The 20,579-nt window shown below is 37.0% G+C and overlaps 1 protein-coding gene across 2 annotated transcripts in view; it reads left to right on the top strand.

Moving 5' to 3' along the window:
- The window catches only part of DENND5B (DENN domain containing 5B), a 191,351-nt gene extending 171,476 nt beyond the window's left edge, over nucleotides 1–19,875 (top strand). The window contains exons 18-21 of one of the 2 annotated variants that reach the window (XM_043965769.1): nucleotides 2,213–2,295; nucleotides 3,282–3,408; nucleotides 9,022–9,196; nucleotides 13,844–19,875. In XM_043965769.1, coding sequence (XP_043821704.1) covers nucleotides 2,213–2,295; nucleotides 3,282–3,408; nucleotides 9,022–9,196; nucleotides 13,844–14,027 — 569 coding nt within the window. In that variant the 3' untranslated portion in view covers nucleotides 14,028–19,875. The remainder of the gene's footprint in view (nucleotides 1–2,212; nucleotides 2,296–3,281; nucleotides 3,409–9,021; nucleotides 9,197–13,843) is intronic. The other variant, XM_043965770.1, reaches the window with a different exon arrangement.
- Nucleotides 19,876–20,579: the final 704 nt, after the last annotated feature.

A 20,579-nucleotide genomic window follows, 5' to 3' on the forward strand; every position in this document is an offset into this window, starting at 1 on the left:
AACTCTTATAGCAAAGATAAATCCTGAAAATATCCAAATTATCAAAAATTCTTAATTTTAGCAGTATCCAAATTTATTAAGTTTTACTGTACTGTGAAATGCCATCCCATCATTTTACCTTGGTTTTTTCTTTAGGTGGGTCATTAGTTTTTACTATATTTGTTAAATGAGAACTGTTGAAGATACTGAAGCCTATAGACAAGCACTAGACAAGTTCTAAATTGTTATCATCACCCCGTTTATCTGTATACATAAAGTTAATGGAGGAACAAATTTCTTTTAATAGACCTCATATGTCTCACCTGAAAAGGGACCAGTATTCTGTAATTTACAGAGAAGGCATAAAGTTGTTGGAAACTAGGGGAAGCTAGGTAACACAGTGGTTAAAGCACCTGCCCTGGATTCAGGAGGACCTGAGTCCAAATCCGGATTCAGACACTTAACACTTACTAGCTGTGTGACCCTGAGCAAGTCACTTAACCCCACTTGCCTCACCAAAAAAACAAAACAAAACAAAGTTGTCGGAAACTAAAATATCATGTAGGCCAGGATAGAAGAACCACAAAATCCATTACAATATTTTAGCCAAGGGAGAAAAGTGAAAAGAACGCTATGTTTAAATTCACAACTCTGGGGGCAGCTAGGTGGCACAGTGGATAAAGCACTGGCCCTGTATTCAGGTGGACCTAAGTTCAAATCCGGCCTCAGACAGACGCTTGACATTTACTAGCTGTGTGACCCTAGACAAGTCACTTAACCTTCATTGCCCCCCACAAAAAAATTAAAAATAAAGTTACAACTCTGCTGTTTGCTAAATATATGACCTTAGACAAATCATTTAACTATTTTGACCTAATGTCTGAGTCTTAAAAATGAGGATAGTACTATCTACTTTTCCAGCCCCCATCAGGATAAAAAGCCTTTGCTTTGATCCATTTGTGTCCTTTGGCTGAGGTAAATATACTGGTGGAGTCTTGCCAGCTATAGTTTTAGTTGTACAAATTCACAAAGTAGAGTAGTCACATTCTAGGGAACCAAACCTACAAGTGCAAGTTGGAGGGTTACTCAAAAGGAGATTCTATAGTTTAAGTAAAACACTGTTTTGTAATGTGTGTCAGAAATTTACAACATGAAGGACCCAGGTATACATTGTAGGATATTCTGACTCTAGTCTCATAGCCTCCACCCAGAAAACCGTGGTACATGAGCTACTTTTCTGCTTGTAGGCATACAGTCTGCTAATACTATTGTATTAATGGCTTTTTAAATCCTTGATTAGATAACTAATAACCCCAAAGATTCTCACCATTCTCTGACAAAGATTTTGCTCCCTAAGCCTATTCTGTGTAATGAGGGTGGCAGCAGTGATATCTCTCTTTTCCCCTTTTTTTCTTCTTCTGCGCCTCTTCTCTTTTCCCTCTCTACATGACACACAGTTTATTAAATATTTTCTCAGTCTTCCAATCCTGCTATGCCATTTTCCTGGTGTAAAATGATAGAGAACAGAACAATCTCAGATTTTTTATGCTTTCCTGGTTTTCCACCCCCACATATACTCTCATCAAAGAGCTGAGGTAGGTGGGAGGAAGCTGCAATTATGTCTAATGTATTCTCACCACAAATAAATACCAAAATATGCCATTTTCCCATGTCATCAATTTCTGATGAAACTGAAGTTCATCTGGTTGAACTAACTGCTTGGCCAACTTTAAGGTTTGTATAACTTTGTAGTATTCTCTTAAAATTACTTATTCAGAATGACCCCTAGAATGGGAAAAAAGAGTAGAGGCTGATACTCCAGGAGGATAACAGGCTATGGAAAAAGACTCGACTCAAAGGAGGAGCCCCAAAGTTGGGGTCAGTTTTTTCCATGAAGCCACTCTTATCCTCACCTCTTAACTGCTGGTGTCACCGTTTCATTTTAACAGAACAGGAGTTCATACACCTAGATAAATATATTCAAGGCCTCAGGAGGCATAGTTCTATCTCTGCAAATTCTATGTTGATGGGCAAAAAAAGGAGACATGAGGGATATCTGTTCCATCTTCTTCCTCTCACTTCTCACTTACCCTTGCTTAGGGTAAGAACACTTGTGCTCTACCTCCATGAGAGACATTTGCAGCCTGTTACAGTACGGTGTTTTGTTTCCCAGAAGTTCTTGGACTGTTTGTTATTCTGCATGGGAATTCCATTCTTTTCCATTATCTTACAGAACCCAATGCTGGGCAGATTCAAGAAGGAATTGGGGAAGCTGTGAACAACATTGTGAAACACTTTCACAAACCTGAAAAAGAGGTATTACAAGCTGTCAAATAAAATACAATAAGATTTTTTCCTTATTAAAGCTTCTTCCTTTAAAATCCTATTTACCATATCTACAATATGCAAATGGTTCCCAGTGTCTATCTATCCCCAGTGTCTCCCAGAGCTCTAGTCCCATATTCCAAGTGCCTATTTGATTTCTCCATCTGAATTTTCTAACAGCACTTAAAACCCAAAATGAACTTATCAGCTGCCTGACTCCTCTCCCTTCCTTCAATAAACTTGTATCAACCCAGCTTCCCTTTTTTATTTTGATGATACTGCAATCTTTCTGGAAATTAACTTTTATGCTTCTTTTCCCCCAACCCCACTTCTCCCATACAGGTAGGTATTTGCCAAGTCCATTCAGTTCTTCCTCTGCAATATTTCTTGCATCTCTCCCCTCCTTTCCACTCACACTACCACAAGTGTGTCATTGTCCTATTATACAAGATATAATTACTATAGTCTCATCCTCAAAAAGCCATCTATTGTCTGCATGATAGAATATGAAGTTCTCAGATTGGCATTTAAAGCCCTCTACAATCTGACTCCTACCTTTACAACTTTATTTCATACTACTCTCTATTACACACTTTATATTCTAACCAAACTGGACTACTAACTGTTCCCTAATCTCATCTTGCCCTCTCTTACCTCCATGCTTTCAGTCAGGCCATTTTCTGTGCCTGGAACACAGTCCCTTCCTATCCCTTCCTATTGGAAGACCCAACTCAGGTGATACTTCCTCCATGAAACATTCAGTTCCCTGTAGTAGCTTAGGGCTTTACACATAGTATCCAGTTAGTAAATGTTTTTAATTACTTTGAATAAGTGAAAATGCAACATGAACCACCCTAATTTTTGCATTAAGATTTTTTAAATAACTAAACAACCATCTTTAGCACTTGGTTCATTTGGTATCTTAAAACATAGATAATCATGTATATTATTGTTATTTAGTATTGTATGTTCCACAGAGGGGAAGCCTCACCATATTGCTGTGTGGAGAAAATGGCCTCGTTGCAGCATTAGAACAAGTTTTTCATCATGGATTCAAATCTGCTCGAATCTTTCACAAGAATGTCTTCATCTGGGACTTCATAGGTAAATGAAGTGTGTATATGTGTGTAAGGTCATCAGGATCCTTAATGGAAAAACCTTAAGGAACAGGAATTAGGGTTGGGAAACAATGAAAATTGGTGATAGGGAAGAGTTGTTTTAATTTGTGAAGGTTTTTTATTGTTTTTGCTTATAAAAAGAAGGAAGGAAATGCTTTTTTGCAGCCAGACTTTCACTGTCACTCACTGATCCTTGTATTCACCTCCAGTTGACTATAACATTGCCCACAGTAACTATTCCAGACCTCTTCTACTTTTCTCAAACCCTAGACCTACCCCTTCATCCTTTATACTCAGCAGATTTTTTACTCACCTTATAGTTTACTAAAAATTTTAAGTCTGTCCATTGTGAGCTCTCACTTCCTCTCTTCTACCTCAAAATTCCTCTCTGTGTTCCTAATGGAAGAGGCAGTTTTCTTTGCCACAGATAACTATTATACCAATCCCATCCCTTACCATCTTCTCTGGGGTCTTGGTCTGTTCATCCCTGTTAAGTATTATATCTTGAAAGACAATATGGTATACTGGGGAGAGGCTTGGACTTGGAGTCAGGAGACCTGAATTGAATTCCTGCTTCAGACACTAGCTATGTAGCCATGGCCAAATCACTTAACTTCAGAACCTCAGTTTCCTCATCTGAAAAACAGTGATAATAGTACTTTTACTACCTGCTTTCAGGTAGGAGGAAAACCAGTAAAAAGTACTGTCATGAAAGCCCCGAGAGAAGAAAATATCCAGGAGAAAGATGATAGTGTCAAATGTAGCAGAAAGGTTAAAAGGAATGAGGACTGGGGAGAGAAAAATACCATCAGATTTGGTAATTAAGAGATCATTGGTAACTTTAGAGAAAGTTATTTCAGTTAAGTGATAAGATCAGAAGCTAGATTCCAAAAGTTAAAGAATTAGAGGAAGAAAAGTGGAAGTAGTGAATGGAGACTGCTTGTTCTAGAAGTTTGGCACAGAAAGTGGGGGCAGAAACATAGGAGGATAACTTGAGAAAGGAGAGAAAATGCCCGGGGACAGAGGGGGTACCGTTATATATATACCATGAAGTTGCCATCATTTTTATCTGGATTGGGTGGAAAATTTGATGCTGTGAATTTCAAAGGAGGAAAGATAATGTAGTAATGGTGGTAAAGGGAGAATGTGAAAGTGTTGTTCATCCTTCATTCTCAAAGCAAACCAATGGTATCATGAACATGATGTCTTGACTTGCATGTGGATTGTATTTAAGTGAGGCATACCTGCCTAAAGTTATCAGTCTCACTCTCTCCTCCATAGTCATCAGAGTCCAATAGCAAGACAAAGGTCAAGATGACTGGGGATTGGGGGCAGCTAGGTGGCACAGTGGATAAAGCACCAGCCCTGGATTCAGAAGGACCTGAGTTCAAATCTGGACTCAGACACTTGACACTTACTAGCTGTGTGACAATGGGCAAGTCACTTAACCCTCATTGCCCTGAAAAAATTTATATTTAAAATTAATTAATTAATTAATGTCTTTCTCAGGCCTCAGTTTGTCTGAGGCCAAGTCCATTCAATAACTAAGAGCTTGGTAAGAATTAAAACCAAAGATGACTCAAGTTACCATCCCAAAGATATCAGTCTGAGAGGGGAAGACCCTCAGAATTTCTGGCCATAACAGGAAAAACTGTTATTTACACTTATCCTAAACCATCACAGGTTAAACAATGAGCCACAAAGGCTTGACTGGGCCTATTGTTAACCATTCAATGAAAGCCAATAGGATTTGGTTTTAAAGGCATAGTCAAGTAGCTCCATTTGAACACAATGGAATTGTTAAAAGCCTGCTTTGTAGACTATATTGCAAGAAATCAAAAATGAAAACTATAGGACAAAAGTAAATTGTCCCAGCTTTTTGGGGGAAAAAAATTATGAACAAGGAGGAAGAAGGAAGGAAGGAAGACAGACAATAAAAGCAGCTTAATAATAGGGAGACACACATGTAAGAAATATTTGTGACAAAGGTTTACCTCACATCACCTGCTCTGGAAGTCCTTCACTCTGTGTGGAAGTGGCAGTGAAGATCAAGATGTATTCCAATTCTCCCACCAGGACTTTTTAAACTACTACCCTGTTTCAGTCCTTCCTTTCACTGCCATATTGCATAAAAGAGTAATTTGTATCTGACTCTACTTCTTTACTTTCTCCTCAGCCCCTTGTAGTCTGGCTTTAATCCTTATGTTATGGGCCTGGGGTACCTCAGAAGTTTTATGGGAGAACTCAGGGAACCTTCTTGAAAAGCTAAACCAAAGACAGACAGAGATGAGTGGCACCTGATCAGGACTAAGTCAACTCTAGGACCACCATCCTTCATTCCAGTCTCCCCCACCCCTTGGGGAGATAAGCCCATTAGACCTCGTGGCGCCAGGGGAAGGGAGATAGCTAGAGAGATGGGAGCCACCTCTCACCCAACTTCCCCCAGCCACCACCAGTGGGGGATGTCCCACCCTCGGGTGATCACCACCAATAAGGGAACTTTCCAGTCAGATGATCACCCTATTGGGTCCCTCCATTATCGGTCCTTTATAAAAGTATTTACCTTTTTCCTGCTCGAGGAGATTGCTATCTCAGAGAACCACCTCTCTGGAACTATCTCCCCTTGAGAAGAAGTCCAAGGACTTCTCTCTTGGTTTCCTTTTTCTACCCTAAATATTCATTGACAGGATTGTCTGAAGGGTTGTAGAACTGCAGGGTGAGAATGGCGCTCTTTGTTTTGTTTTTCACTTTCTTTGTATCCTCAGTGCTCAGCACAGTGACTGGTACATAGTAAGTGCTTAATAAATGTTTATTAATTTGACTTGCAGCAAGGGTATGGCCCTGGATAAAACTTTTTTAGTAGCTACACTTTATAATTTACTATTCTCATTCCTTTATCTTATTGATCATTAAGTGAATTTGCAAGTCTTAACAAAGGAAAAAGCTGTGTATGTTTGCATGTGTTTGTGTGTGTATGTGTATAAAAAGTGGGTTGCTAGTAGGAGTTGGGGGGAATGAGAGGGTTGCCATTTTCCCAAATCTCAGTCCAATCCTATAAATGAAGGTGTTTTTAAGGAGTTAAACTTTCAGTGCTGTTGAAATGACATCTAGATTAGTGAATAAGCCTGTAGTAGTTTATTACAAAAGTAAGTTTTCTATGGATTCTCATTATGGGCCCATATCGGTTCTGGAATGCCTTTTGAAGCCAATGATAAAAGAATTCTTTCTGCTTTAGGGCACTATATCTTTCGTAAACCATCATGAATATTTTTAGAAATAGCATATTTCTGTGACATTAAGTAAACAACCAAAGTGATTTCAAGTTTCTGTATCCAAGGTTTTCCTCTTTATTTGTTCTCTTAATATTCCTATCTCCTCTAGGAACTTGTCCCCTCAATCATTACCTCTCTTTCTCTTATCTATCTTTCCTTTCCATAGGTGTTCTCCCCCCCCCCCCAAATATGCCCAGATCTCACCCATCCTTCACTAGACTTTGAAATTATCCTAAACTATCTTACTGTTTCTCCTCCTTGGCACCAATCACTTAACCTCTGTCTACCTCAATTTCCTTACCTGTAAAATGGGGATAATAATATCATCTCCCTTCCAGGATTATTGGGAGCATCAAATGTGTTGATATACTTTGCAAACTGTAAAATGCCATGTAAATGTTAGTTATTGTTGTTGTTCTTGTGGTGCTGGTTCTCCAACGTTTGCTGTGCTTGCTTCTGCTTGTTCACTTTTCAGTCTCACTCTTCAACTGAAAATGCACTTTACAAGGTTAACAGTGGTTTCTTGACAGTGGCCTCCTTGCTAAATCCAATGTCTTTTCCTTAGTTCTCACCCTTCTTGATTTCATTGTAATGATACTATTGATCATTCCCCATTCCTGGACACTTTCTTCCCTTGGCTTCTGTCATATATCTCTCTTTTGAGTCTTTTATCTGTCTTACTGCTCCTTTTGCTGGATCATCATCTATGTCCCATCTGCAAAGTGAGTACTGGACATCTTCACCTGATGTCCTATGGTCATCTCAAACCCAGTGTTAGCAAACACCTAGCAAAATAAGCAGTGATTCCAAAGAGCAGCATAATATCATCAGGGTTGGAGATAGATCATGCTAGACTAACTTTGCTTCCTTTCCTCCCCTCCCCTCCCCTCCCCCGCCCAGGGCAGTGAAGGTTAAGTGACTTGCCCAGGGTCACACAGTTAGTAAGTGTCAAGTGTCTGAGGTCAGATTTGAACTCAGGTCTTCCTGAATCCAGGGCTGGTGCTTTATCCACTGCACCACCTAGCTGCCCCTTGCTTCCTTTTTTTTTTTTTTTTTTAGTACTTCAGGGTCCTTTAATTTCTTTTTTTTTTAATTAATAAAGTATTTTATTTTTTTCCCATTACATGTAAAGATAGTTCTCAACTTTTGTTTATACATTGCTTCCTTTTTTTAACAGTATTACTAAACAGATTGTTAAGAGAATATAGAATAGCCTACCTAAATTTTATCAAAGAATTTAATAAATTCTCATTATTATCCTTGTGGAAAAGATGGAGAGAGGTTGACTAGACAGCAGTATAATAAGAACTGATATAATGGCTAGACTCAAAGAGTCCTTCATGGCTCACTGTCAGCTTGACAAGAGGCCTTCTGTGTTGTGCATTGGGGAGGTGTGCAAGATAAGGTGCTGCTTGTAAGAACTGTCAGAGGCATTGATGGCACACTCATCAAATTTGCAGATGTCACACACCTGGATGGGAGGTTGTAAAAAATATCTTAGGATAGAACATTTGGGTTGAATGTAATGAGATGAAATTCAATAGTGATAAGTGGAAAGTAAAATTTGGGTACAAAAAATCAATGACATAAGTACAAGATGATGGAGTCAAGACTGTCTTGGGCTGTATTAAGAAAAGCAGAATAGTGAAGTGAGAGTTCATCTGTACTATACCTTGGTCAGGGGCAGCTAGGTGACATAGTGGATGGCCCTGGAGCAGAAGGACTTGAGTTCAAATTCGGCCTCAGACACTTGGCACTTAATAGCTGTGTGACCCTGGGAAGGTCACTTAACCCCAATTGCCTCAAATATCTGGCCATCTCCAGTTGTCCTGATAATATATCTTGCCAGTGGACCCAGATAGCTCTGGAAGAGAGTGAGGCTGGTGACTTTGCACAGCCTTGCCTTACTTATATCCATTTCACAGCAAGTCATGACATCACCTCCCGATGTTGTAGTCCTCTCTAATTCTATCAGAGGACTTCATACTTCATAAAGGAATGACAGGAACTAAATGGTTCTTAACAATTAGTTCAATACATTTATACCTCCTCTCCTCTCATATGCCCATTACTTTCTGAGATTATTATATCAGCTTGGCAGGTTGAGGTAGGGAAATCCAAGTGTCCCCTCCTCACTATATTTTGTATTACTTTGTACTTGGTTGATGTTTTACCAATAGAATGTAAGCTTCTTGAAGGCATGGAATTTTTATTTTTTGTCTGTGTATTCCTAGAGCCAAGGGCAGTGGCTGACACATAGTGGGAGCTTAAATCTTTTTAAATTGAATTGATATTCCTTATAGGGTGACTGTGACTTCTTTTTCCAGAGAAAGCTGTTGCTTATTTTGAAACTACTGATCAAATTGAGGACACCGAAGATGAAGTTCTTATTCAGAAATCATCCTGCAAAACCTTCTGCCACTATGTTAATGCTATCAATACTGCACCCAGGCACATTGGAAAAGATGGCAAATTCCAGATCCTGGTTTGTCTTGGGACAAGGTATATATCTAGGTTCTTTCAGCTCAGAACCTAGAACATTTTAGCGTGCCTAATTTCATTCTTCTGAATATCATCTCTGTAAGGCTCCTCTTTTCCATATTTAAAGGTGGTGGAATTGATGTCAATGTGTACCCAAGGTCGTATAGACAACTTGTGCTTGGTCTCTTATTCTCCTACACTACTCATTTATACAATTGTTTATTAAATAACTTTATATTAATGAAAGTTCAGTCATATAAGCCTCATAAACCTACAAATAATGGGGGAAAAAGAGGAGAGGAAGACGGACATAGCTGAGAACTGAGGTATTTTCCAATGAGGCCATTCCCCAAATGCCCCATCACTGATTAAGGCCCTACGATTTTTCATAGTAATGTCCTGTTGGGTAGCTTTAGTTCACTTTCCCATTGACTTCAGAGCTTATCTAGATTTTGCAACAGTCAGCCCCATATCCTGCAGTATTCTGAGTTGAAGGCACCTAAATATAAACTATCCAGCAATTAACCTAATCGTTCTTTTTTTGTTGTTAGTACATTTTAAGTTCTGAACTGTCTCCCTTTCTCCCCCTAACCCCCAACCCATACTATCAAAGGCCACCATTTGGTATAAATAGATGAATGGATGAATAGATAGATAGATAGATAGATAGATAGATAGATAGATAGATAGATAGATAGATAGATCTGTAAAATCTTACTATACGTACATATCAGTTCTTTCCCTGGAGGTGGTTGGCATCTTCCTTCAAAGGTCCTTTGTAGTTGATTTGAGTATTTATAATATTCAGAATAACCTAGTCATTCGCAGTCATTCTTTAAGCAATAGTTCTATTGCTGTATACTACAATATTCTCTTAGTTAAGTAGTTCCATGTTTTTCTAAAATTAACGTGCTTATCATTTCTTAGAGTACAGTAGTATTCCATCACAGTTATATACCACAATTTGTTTAACCATTCCCTAATTGATGGGTATTCCCTCAATTTCCAATTCTTTGCCACCACAAAGAGAGTCACTATAACTATTTTAGAACATTTAGGTTCTTTTACTTTTTCCCTGATTACCTTGGGAAACAAACCTAATAGTGGTATTGTTGGGTCAAAAGCTGTACATAGTTTTATAACTCTTTGGGCTTAATTCCACATTGCTCTCCAAAATGGTTGGATCAGTTCACAGTTCCATCAGCAGTGTACTCGTGCCCTGGTTTTTCCACATCTCCTCCAGCACTTGTCATTACCTCCTTCTATCATGTTAGCTAATCTGATAGGTGTGAGACAATATCTCAAACTTGATTTAATATGCATTTCTCTAATCAATAGTGATTTAGAGCATTTTTCATATGACTGAAGATAGATTTAGTTTCTTTATCTAAAAACTGCCTTTCATATCCTTTGACCATTTATCAATTGGGGAATGACTCTGTCTTATAAATTTGACAAAGTTCTCTACATATTTCAAATATATATTGATAGCAGAAATATGTTTAATGTTATATATCAGATTACCTGCTGTCTAGGGGAGTGGGGCAGGGAGGGGAGGGAGGGAGAAAAAAATTGAAATTGGAAATTTTATCTAAACAAAGGTTGAAAACTTAAATTAATTAATTGATTGATTTTTTTTAAAAAAGAAATATATATTGATAAAGATCTAAGAAACCGTCTATAAATTTTCCCCCAGTTTTCTGCTTTCCTTCTAATCTTGGCTACATTGGTTTTATTTGTATAAATTTTTTTTTTTTTTGCGGGGCAATGGGGGTTAAGTGACTTGCCCAGGGTCACACAGCTAGTAAGTGTTAATTGTCTGAGGCTGGATTTGAACTCAGGTACTCCTGAATCCAGTGCCAGGGCTGGACCACTGCGCCATCTAGCTGCCCCAAAATTTTTAAATTCAATGTAACCAAAATTACTCATTTTATATCATACAATGCTGTCTCTTGTTTTTTCTTATATTCTTCCATCCTTATATCTGATAGGTAAAGTGTTCCATGGTCTTCTAATTTACTTATGATATCACCCTTTATATCTAGGTTATATATACATTTTGACCTTAGCTTGGTAAATATTTTGCCAGACTGCTTTCTAGTTTTCCCAGCAATTTTTACCAAATAGTGAATTCTTTTTTTTTTTTTTTTGCAGGGCAGTGGGGGTTAAGTGACTTACCCAGGGTCACATAGCTAGTGTCAAGTGTCTGAGGCTGGATTTGAACTCAGGTACTCCTGAATCCAGGGCCTGTGCTTTATCCACTGTGCCACCTAGCTGCCCCCAAAATAGTGAATTCTTATCCCAAAAGTTTAAATCTTTACATTTGTCAAACACAAGGTTACTATAATAATTTACTACTGTGTAGTATATATCTACTGTTCCAATGATCTACCTTTCTATTTCTTAGCCAGTACCAGATAGTTTTGATAATTAATGTCTTAAAACATAGTTTATGGGCAGCTTAGCTGGCACAGTAGATAGAATGCTGGACCTGGAGTCAGGAAGAGTTGAGGTCAAACCCAGCCCAAGATGCTTACTAGTTGTGTGACCCTGACCAATTCATTTAACCCTGTTTGCTTCAGTTTCCTCATCTGTAAAAGTGAGCTAAAGAAGAGGCAGTTAAGGGGCATCTAGGTGGTATGGTGGATAAAGCACCGGCCCTGGATTCAGGAGGACCTGAGTTCAAATCCAGCCTCAGACACTTGACACTTAATAGCTGTGTGACCCTGGGCAAGTTACTTAACCCTCATTGCCCCACAAAAAAAAAAGAAGGGGGAGGGGGAGGAAGAAATTACAAACTACTCCAGTATCTTTCCAAAGAAAACCCCAAAAGGGAAAAGGCAGAGTCAGACATAACTGAAAAATGACTAAACAACAACAACAATATAGTTTAAGATCTTGTACCGCTAAACCTTTACTTTATATTTTTTTCATTAATTCCTTTGATATTCTTGACCTTTTGTTCTTTCAAATTAATTTAGGGGGGTTTTTTTGGCTCAATAATTTTTTTTTGTAATTGAGATGGCATTGAATTATATTGGATCTGCCCACCCATGAACAATTAATATTTCTCCAATTATTTAAATCTGACTTTATTTATATAAAAAGTGTTTTATAATTATGTTCTTGTAGATTCCTGGATTTCTCTTGGCAGGCATTTTAGGCTGTCTATGGTTATTTTAAATGGGATGTCTCCTACTATCTCTTATTGCAGAATTTTGTTGTTGATATAGAGAAATCCTGATTATTTATGTGGGTTTATCTTGCTACTTGGCTAAAATTATTGATTTTTTAACTAGCTTTTCAGTTGATTTTTTTTTTTTTTTGCGGGGCAATTGGGGTTAAGTGACTTGCCCAGGGTCACACAGCTAGTAAGTGTTAAGTGTCTGAGGCCGGATTTGAACTCAGGTACTTCTGAATCCAGGGCCAGTGCTCTATCCACTGTGCCACCTAGCTGCCCCTTCAGTTGAATCTTTAAAGATTTTCCAATTATATCATCATGTTGTCTGCAAAAAGTGATGGTTTTATTACCCCATTACCCATCCTGACACCTTGAATGTTTTTTCTTCTCATTGATATTGCTAGCATTTCTTTTTTTGTTTGTTTTGTGTGTGTGTGTGTGTTTGGTGGGGGTTTTTTTGTTTGTTTTTTGGTGGGGCAATGGGGGTTAAGTGACTTGCCCAGGGTCACACAGCTAGTAAGTGTCAAGTGTCTGAGGCTGGATTTGAACTCAGGTACTCCTGAATCCAGGGTCAGTGCTTTATCCACTGTGCCACCTAGCCACCCCGATATTGCTAGCATTTCTAATAGAATATTGAATAATATTGGTGATGATGGGCATCCTTGTTTCACTCAATCTTATTAGGAAGGCTAGTTTATCCCTATTACAAATACTGCTTGCTGGTGGTTTTAGGTAGATGTTTCTTATCATTTTAAGGAAAAATCCATTTATACCTATGCTTTCAAATGTTCTTACTAGGAATGAGTTTAGTATTTTGTCAAAAGCTTTTTCTGTATCTATTGATATAATCATATGATTTTTGTTACTTTTGTTATTGATATAATCAATTTTGTTAACAATTTTCCTTATGTTAAACTGTCCTTGCATTTCTGGTATAAATCCCACTTGGTTATAATGTATAGTTTTTGTGATACATTGTTGTAGTCTCCTAGCTAGTATTTCATTTAGGATTTTTACATCCATATTAATTAAATTGGTCTATAATTTTCTTTCTCTGTTTTTTGCTCTTCCTGGTTTAGGTATCAGTACCATATTTGTTTCATAAAAGGAATTTGGTAGGATGCCTTTCCCTATAATTCCAGATAATTTATTTAATATTGGAATGAGTTGATCTTTAAATATTTGGTAGAATTCACTTGTAAATCCATAAAGTCCTAATAATTTTTTTTTAGGAAGCTAATTTATGGCCTGGTCAATTTTATTTTCTAAAATAGGTTTATTTAGATATTCTATTTCCTCTTCTACTAATCTAGACAGTGTATATTTTTGTAAGTATTCTTCCATTTCATTTAAATTGTTAAATTTATTGGCATATAATTGGGCAAAATAAGTCCTAATAATTGCTTTTATTTCATCTTCAATTGTGGTATATTCACCCTTTTTATTTTAACCTAACCGTTCTTATTACTTTTTGCTTTGGTTTTTAGGGATCACCTTCTCCCCCAGTGGATTCCATTATTGGCCGAATGTCCTACCATCACCAGAATGTATGAAGAAAATGCTCTTCTTAGAGACCACATGACTGTAAACTCCCTCATTCGCGTCCTGCAGACAATACAGGACTTCAATATCGTCTTAGAAGGATCACTTGTTAAAGGAGTGGATGTTTAACTTGGTTTTGCTGAAGGCTGTGGGTCCTTATTCTTTACCTCTCCCGGCTTCTTTGTCAGATTGTTGGCCCTTCCCAAGGGGAAGGAAAATATGTGTGAAGGGGAGGAAGATATGTGTGTATATATTTATACATATATGTATATGTACACAGGCACAATTCTTTTGATAAGGGAGGATCAACAACAAAAGAAAGCTGTACATATGTATATATGAACCTGCTAGGTCCTCTCTGCTGTGGTAGTAAGTCCCTGAAAGGACAGAACATCCTCTGATCCAGGAGATAGATTCTCACTAATATTCCTTTTCTGAACTGTTGTAAAGCTGTAATCAAGGTTAAATGCTGTATTATAGTTCACTTGAACAGAATTTAGTATAAAATAGAATAATATTTTCATGTGTTAGGTTGTGTAAATAAGCTAATCTTCAAGAAATTATTAGTCATGAACTTTCTTAGAATGCTCTTGTGTCTAAAAATAAGTAACTTAATAAAAACAGAAGGGAGGGAGAAGCAAACGAAAGTGGGAATGCCAAGAAAGAAGTCAATATATAAATAGAGTGTAAGCTCAATAGAACTTTTTTTAGGAACACAGCAAGTTTCAACATGTAGCCATTACCATTCTTGCAGCCTGTCCTTGTGAATGTGAATGTAAACTGCTTTACTTAATGATGTAAGTGATTTTTCTCATTTGTATCTTTTCAGTTACAAACTTTTATGCATTTCAGGAGTGAGTCACATTTCAAATCTTTGGAGGAAATTTTCAGGTCAGCACAAACATGGAAATGTATTTGAAATATTTTAAACACTGGACCCCAGAAGCTCTGCTGAACTGGAGAAATTTGTTTTACAGTATAGGAAGATGACGTTGCTATACTTTGGAAAGCTCAGCCAGGCTTGACTTCATTCTTGGCAGTTTTGTTCTTGTCATTTGGGGTACTTTGAGAAGAGAGCAGTTTCACAGTATTCCTCATATTCATTCTTTGCAAGGAGCATCTTAACAGAGATAGCTAAACTCAGCAGTGGTACTTTTAGCCTTCCTGAGATAACCACAAGCACTGGCTTGTTGAAGCTAAGAATTTTGCCACTTCTTCCTCATCTCCTCCCCCTTTTCCTGCTCCCCAAGAAAAGAGAGAGGTTTGTTAAAAAGAAAACCAATAGCTATCTTAGAATACCTCTGTGAAGGCATTTTTGATGATAGTGCAGAAGGTAATGAAGGGGTACAATTAAGTGTATTTCAAGACAAGCATCACATCAGACACAAATAGAGAATGCAGACTTTAAAAATTAAATGGGCGGCTATGCACTGTGGATAGAGCACTGATCATGGAGTCAGAAAAACTGGAACATATATCTTGTGTCAGATATCAGCTGTGTAACTTGGTCACGCAGCCTCAGTTTCCTCATCTGTAGAATGGGCATAATAATAGTACCTACCTCTTAGGGTTGTGAGAATAGAATGAGCTATTTGTAAAGCGCCTTTGCAAACATATGCACCGTACAAATGCTGATTACTATTAAAAGCAAGATAAGGTGGGCAATAATGACTGGAGTTTAGCAGTTGCTTTCTAGTTTGGAATTTTTGTTATTTTGTTTGTAATAGTGATGGTTAAGTGATTTTACTGGTTAACTTGGATTAACAACTGGTTCAGTTTCTTTCATCCCAGCAAGCTTTTGTATGTCTGAATGGTCTTTTCCCATATCACATAGAATTTGGGATCCTATTTTTTTGCCATTTGGGGGCAGCACTGTCCCATGTCCTTAGGTGTGATAGAAAGAATACTGATTTTAAAGTCCAAAGATTTATATTCAAATGCTGGCTCATCCATTTGGGACCTGTGTGAGTGACTTTGGACAAGTCACTTTATTTCTCTGGGTCTCAGTTTCCACATCTGTGAAATGAATAAATTGAACAAATGACTTCTAGGGTCTTCCCTTTCAATTCTAAAATCCTGTGAAGGAGCCTCAGACCAAGTGAGTAAGATGTGATTTAGATACAAAGATATAGTTAGCCCTTCCAGTACTATTACCTATTTTAGACTTTAGCAAATAATAAGGGTATTGCTTCTCACCTTCATTACATACTGTTTTAATTTAGAGTAATCCATTTAGGAAATATTCCATCTAATGTCACCAAGTACGTGGCAAAGAGCAAGATAACAACAAGAACAATCTCACACTTTAAAGATTGGAAACGGTTGTCTCATTTGATGTTCACAAAAACCCAGTGACATAGGTGCTATAATCTCCATTTTACAAATGAGAAACCTGAGGTTGAGAAAGGTTAAATGACTTTCTCAGAGTCACATAGTTATTACTAAGTGTCTGAAGCAGGATTTAAACTTGGGCCCTCCTGATTCCCAAGCCTGGTACTCTATCCGATACTACCTAAAGGCTGTATCATAAATACCATGAATCAAATGAAGAGGACAGTACAAGGTGGAAACACAGAAAAATAATGGGCCTATCATAAAATTGAATGTCCATGGTTTCCATAGTAATAGCTACAATTCTGCTGCTGATGTGGAAAACTACATGGATACGATAGTCATCCTTGTCCACTGAAATCTGTTACAATAGTCTTCTGTGCCTGACCATTAACTTGAAAGTATCAGATGAGTCATGTGACTTATCATTGCCTCTGTAGGATCGTAGATTTAGAGCTGGCTGGGATCTCAGAAGCCATCTACTGCCACCATCTCATTTTATAGACTGATGGGGACCCTACTAAGTAACTTAGCAAGTTCACTGGCAGAAGTGGAATTGAAACCCAGGTCCTTTGAATTTAGAATCTGTATGTGTTCTTTCCACTGTGCTATTTTAATTCAGTGTTCATACGACCATCTTCTTAAATATGTCTCATGTGGCTGGAGGGCTAGAACGTTAAAGCTGGAAAGGACTCAAGGCTTCTGCTAGTCCTACCTCCTTATTCTTAAAAATAAGAGAACTGAGGCCTAGAGAATTTAAGCTATTCATCCACTGCTAGTTAGTAACAGAACACGGTCTCTGATCTCAGGTCTCCTGATCCCTACACTAGGAGACAGTCCCTTTAATATGGTAGTAGTAACAGTAGTAGTGGTGGTAGTAGTAGCAGCAATAATAGCAGCAGCAGCAGTAATAGTCATCTTTTTTTCCTCAAAAAAAAACACCCTCTTTCCTCATTCCTCTACCTCCTTGGAACCTATGCAGTTATACAGTATTATTTACCCAGAAAATTGCACTCATAGAAACATTACAACTGAAGTGAAGACCAGAAGGGAAGGACTAGATGATCTTGAATTTGTAAATAAAACCTAGGACTATATGCTTCTGAGATTTTTCCTCTGCATTGAAAAGCAGTACCCAGAAGTTTCATGGCAGTAAAGCTCCAGCCAGATGTTTTGTTAAAACCTCATGCAGGTGGGACTAAGAAGTAATGCCGTCTTTTTAAAAAAAAAAAAAAAAACAAATATACAAGAATATAGGCATTCAACAGAATAACATCCAAAAGAATTTTTTTAATGCTTTGGGCATCATTGAAACGAGGAAACAACTCTTGTTTGGATGTCTAGATTTTGGTATGTTTGTTAAAGGGAATCTATTGCATTATTTTATTTTGTGACACCTCTTTTACTTGAAAATTCAGCCTCACCTATTTATCTTAGATTAAATAAAATGGCTGAGACCATCCTTAATATTTTCACATAATAGCAGCTTGAGAAGAAAATATCTTAAAATTATTTGGAGGGAAATAATCACTTTTTTTAATTGGAAAAAATATACATTGTCATTCTTTAAAGTATAAAAATCTTTAATCCCAATATTTAGGATGCTACATTTTTTTATGCCAATCCTAGTTATTATTCAGTTACCATATTTCTATCTAGCTTTACTATGCCTTGATGGATGTTATAGTTTTTTTAAAAACAAAAACAAAAGAATAGAGAATATAAGTCTCACCATTGACTAGGAAGCAAGGTATACAGGAAGGTAGAATGTAGAAAATGCAGACTTCCCTAGGATAGAGAGAATTATCCCTCTCTCCTTCACACTAGGAAGGGAGATAGGTCAAATAAAGACCACTTATAAAAGTAACAGTTGGTCTCTCTACTTCTAAATCTAAAGATTTTAAATTTAAAGATTTTAAATGATGACCCACAAGTTTATCAATGCAATGTTATATCTTTTCCACAATTTTTTAACCTGTGACTCATACTCTAACACTTTATTATTTCTTAAAAGAAGCAATTTTTAAAAATTAACTTCTTTTTCATACCATATAAATGATATGGGGAAAGTATTATATATCTTTTAGGTAATAAAGCATAAGAGAGAGAGAGAGAGAGAGAGAGAGAGAGTGTGTGTGTGTGTGTGTGTGTGTGTGTGTGTGTGTGTATGAAATCATACCCCTTTGGGTATATTGAAGCATAAGACAGAAGTTGAGTACCTCTACTTACTGGTGTAATATTTATTTAACAGCACTGGAAATGTCTCATTTCATGATGAAATCTCTCCTTTCTGGCACAAAGTATGGATTTTCTGTAGGTTATTTTAATTTTGAGGTTTACAGAACCCCTTTCTGCATACTGAAAACCCAATCAGATTTCTAAGCTATTTATATTACAGTATTAATACACCTTCATTGATTAAAAATGGAGTCTAAGGGAAGGCCAAAGCCCTTCTCTTCTACAGTTAATCCCATATCCAAGTAATCCATGTGATTTCAAGGTCTGTCTTACATAGTTTTGTTATATTATTCTGTGTTGTTGGAGAAAAATGAGAAAATTATTTCATGTTCCTCATCTTCTATAAGGTATGTATTTGCAGTTTCCTTAAATCCAGCCAAGTTCTATGGTATTCAGTGACTTAATATATTGAGGCCGTCCAACCTGAAGTGTCAAGTGGAGTAAGTGGTTGCCTATTCAGTATGATTTGAAGAGCCCAGAACATGGATAGCTGCCCCAAAATATCTTTCTATTCCTGGTGCCCCACTGCCTGAAATTCTAACATTAAAATATGCATATACATACCTGGTAAAGGTAATACACAAAGCCATTAATACCATCATTTCTATTAATTTATCTTGTTAAATTCATTTCTGGCACAAGTAACTTGCAGAACAATATGCAAATTTTCAGTATCTGGGGTAGGGGTGGGGGTAGAAGAGATAGAGATTGGGATGGGCAGAAACAAATGTCTAGGCTGGACCTGGATTCACTTTAATTTCTGTTAACTAAGTTCTTGTTTTCAATCAAATGAGGTTATGAAACTTATAGAAAAAAATGTCCTAACATGTTACAAACTTGAAATGTGTATAATTGTGCCCCATGTAACTAAAGAAAAACCCTCAAGTGAGTGTCTTCACATTTAAACCATTATATTTTGTCTTTACATACCATTAACTAATAGAATAAGAACTAGATTTTTTAAAATGAGAAAGCCTGTTAATTTTTAAAAAATTGTTAAAACAAGCACTTTAACATACACATCACAGAAACTGTCTTGGGTTTTTCAGATTTTAAAGTACATTTAAATATGGCTTTTCATGCTATTTTCTTTACAAATAAAACTGTAAGATTAAAACTCTGTGTCATTTTATTACGCTAGACTCCTGATTAATCCTGAAAATCAATAAACCATAAAAACACAGCAAAATTAAATTATGTGGAGTAGTCATTGTATTGCAATTCAGAAATCTGTATTTCTGAATTGCAGAAACATGTAGTATTGCAGTCATATGTAACCAATTAATATGATCAAAGGCACACACCACTGGCCAAGGTCCAGAGTAAGTATACATACATACATACATCTGTACATTTATGTGTTTACATATAAACATATGTAACATATACTCGTATGTGCCTATAAGTATGTATACGTGTACACACAGAGACCATGTGAAGTATGGGAGGTCTTATTCCAAGGCCTCAAGTTGCTCTTCTATCACTATATTAATGGGAGTAAGAGGTATCTGTCACATGACCTGATTCACACTAATTGTTTCACGCCATTTATAGCTGTAAAGACAGTTACTGTCCTAATTTTTTTTAAAAAAAAAGATTAACTGAAGAGAGCCTGTGAACCACTTGAAACTAGTGGGTTCTTTCAAGAATTTTGAATGGGAAGTATTTTTTAGTTTCACCATATTTTAAAATTTTACTCTTCTACCTTTCTCATTCAGGTGTGTAAATAAATAATAGAACGGTAATATGGAAAGAGCAGTGAAAAAATGATTTGGTTCAAAATTATTTTCATAGTTTTGTCGGATTTCTTGTCTAATTCAATTTAGGCTATTCAGTTATATTCAGCAACTATCTAAGTGCATAATAGGTGCATGGCACTATCGAATGCTATCAGTACAAAGACAAAGGCAGCAACAATCCTTGCCTTCAAGGAGCCTATGTTTGACTGGGGGGATTACTATGTACAGATAGGTAAATACAAGGGAATTTCAAGAGTAATGACATTAAAATGGGATGGTACCTAAGTTTTCATGTAAGAAGCAAAGAGGAAGAAGTACATTTCAGAAACTGGAGACCTTTGCCTTTGGCACGGAATTAGAAGATAGCAGAATA

Source organism: Dromiciops gliroides, chromosome 5 (assembly GCF_019393635.1).
Source record: "Dromiciops gliroides isolate mDroGli1 chromosome 5, mDroGli1.pri, whole genome shotgun sequence".
Lineage (NCBI taxonomy): Eukaryota > Metazoa > Chordata > Mammalia > Microbiotheria > Microbiotheriidae > Dromiciops > Dromiciops gliroides.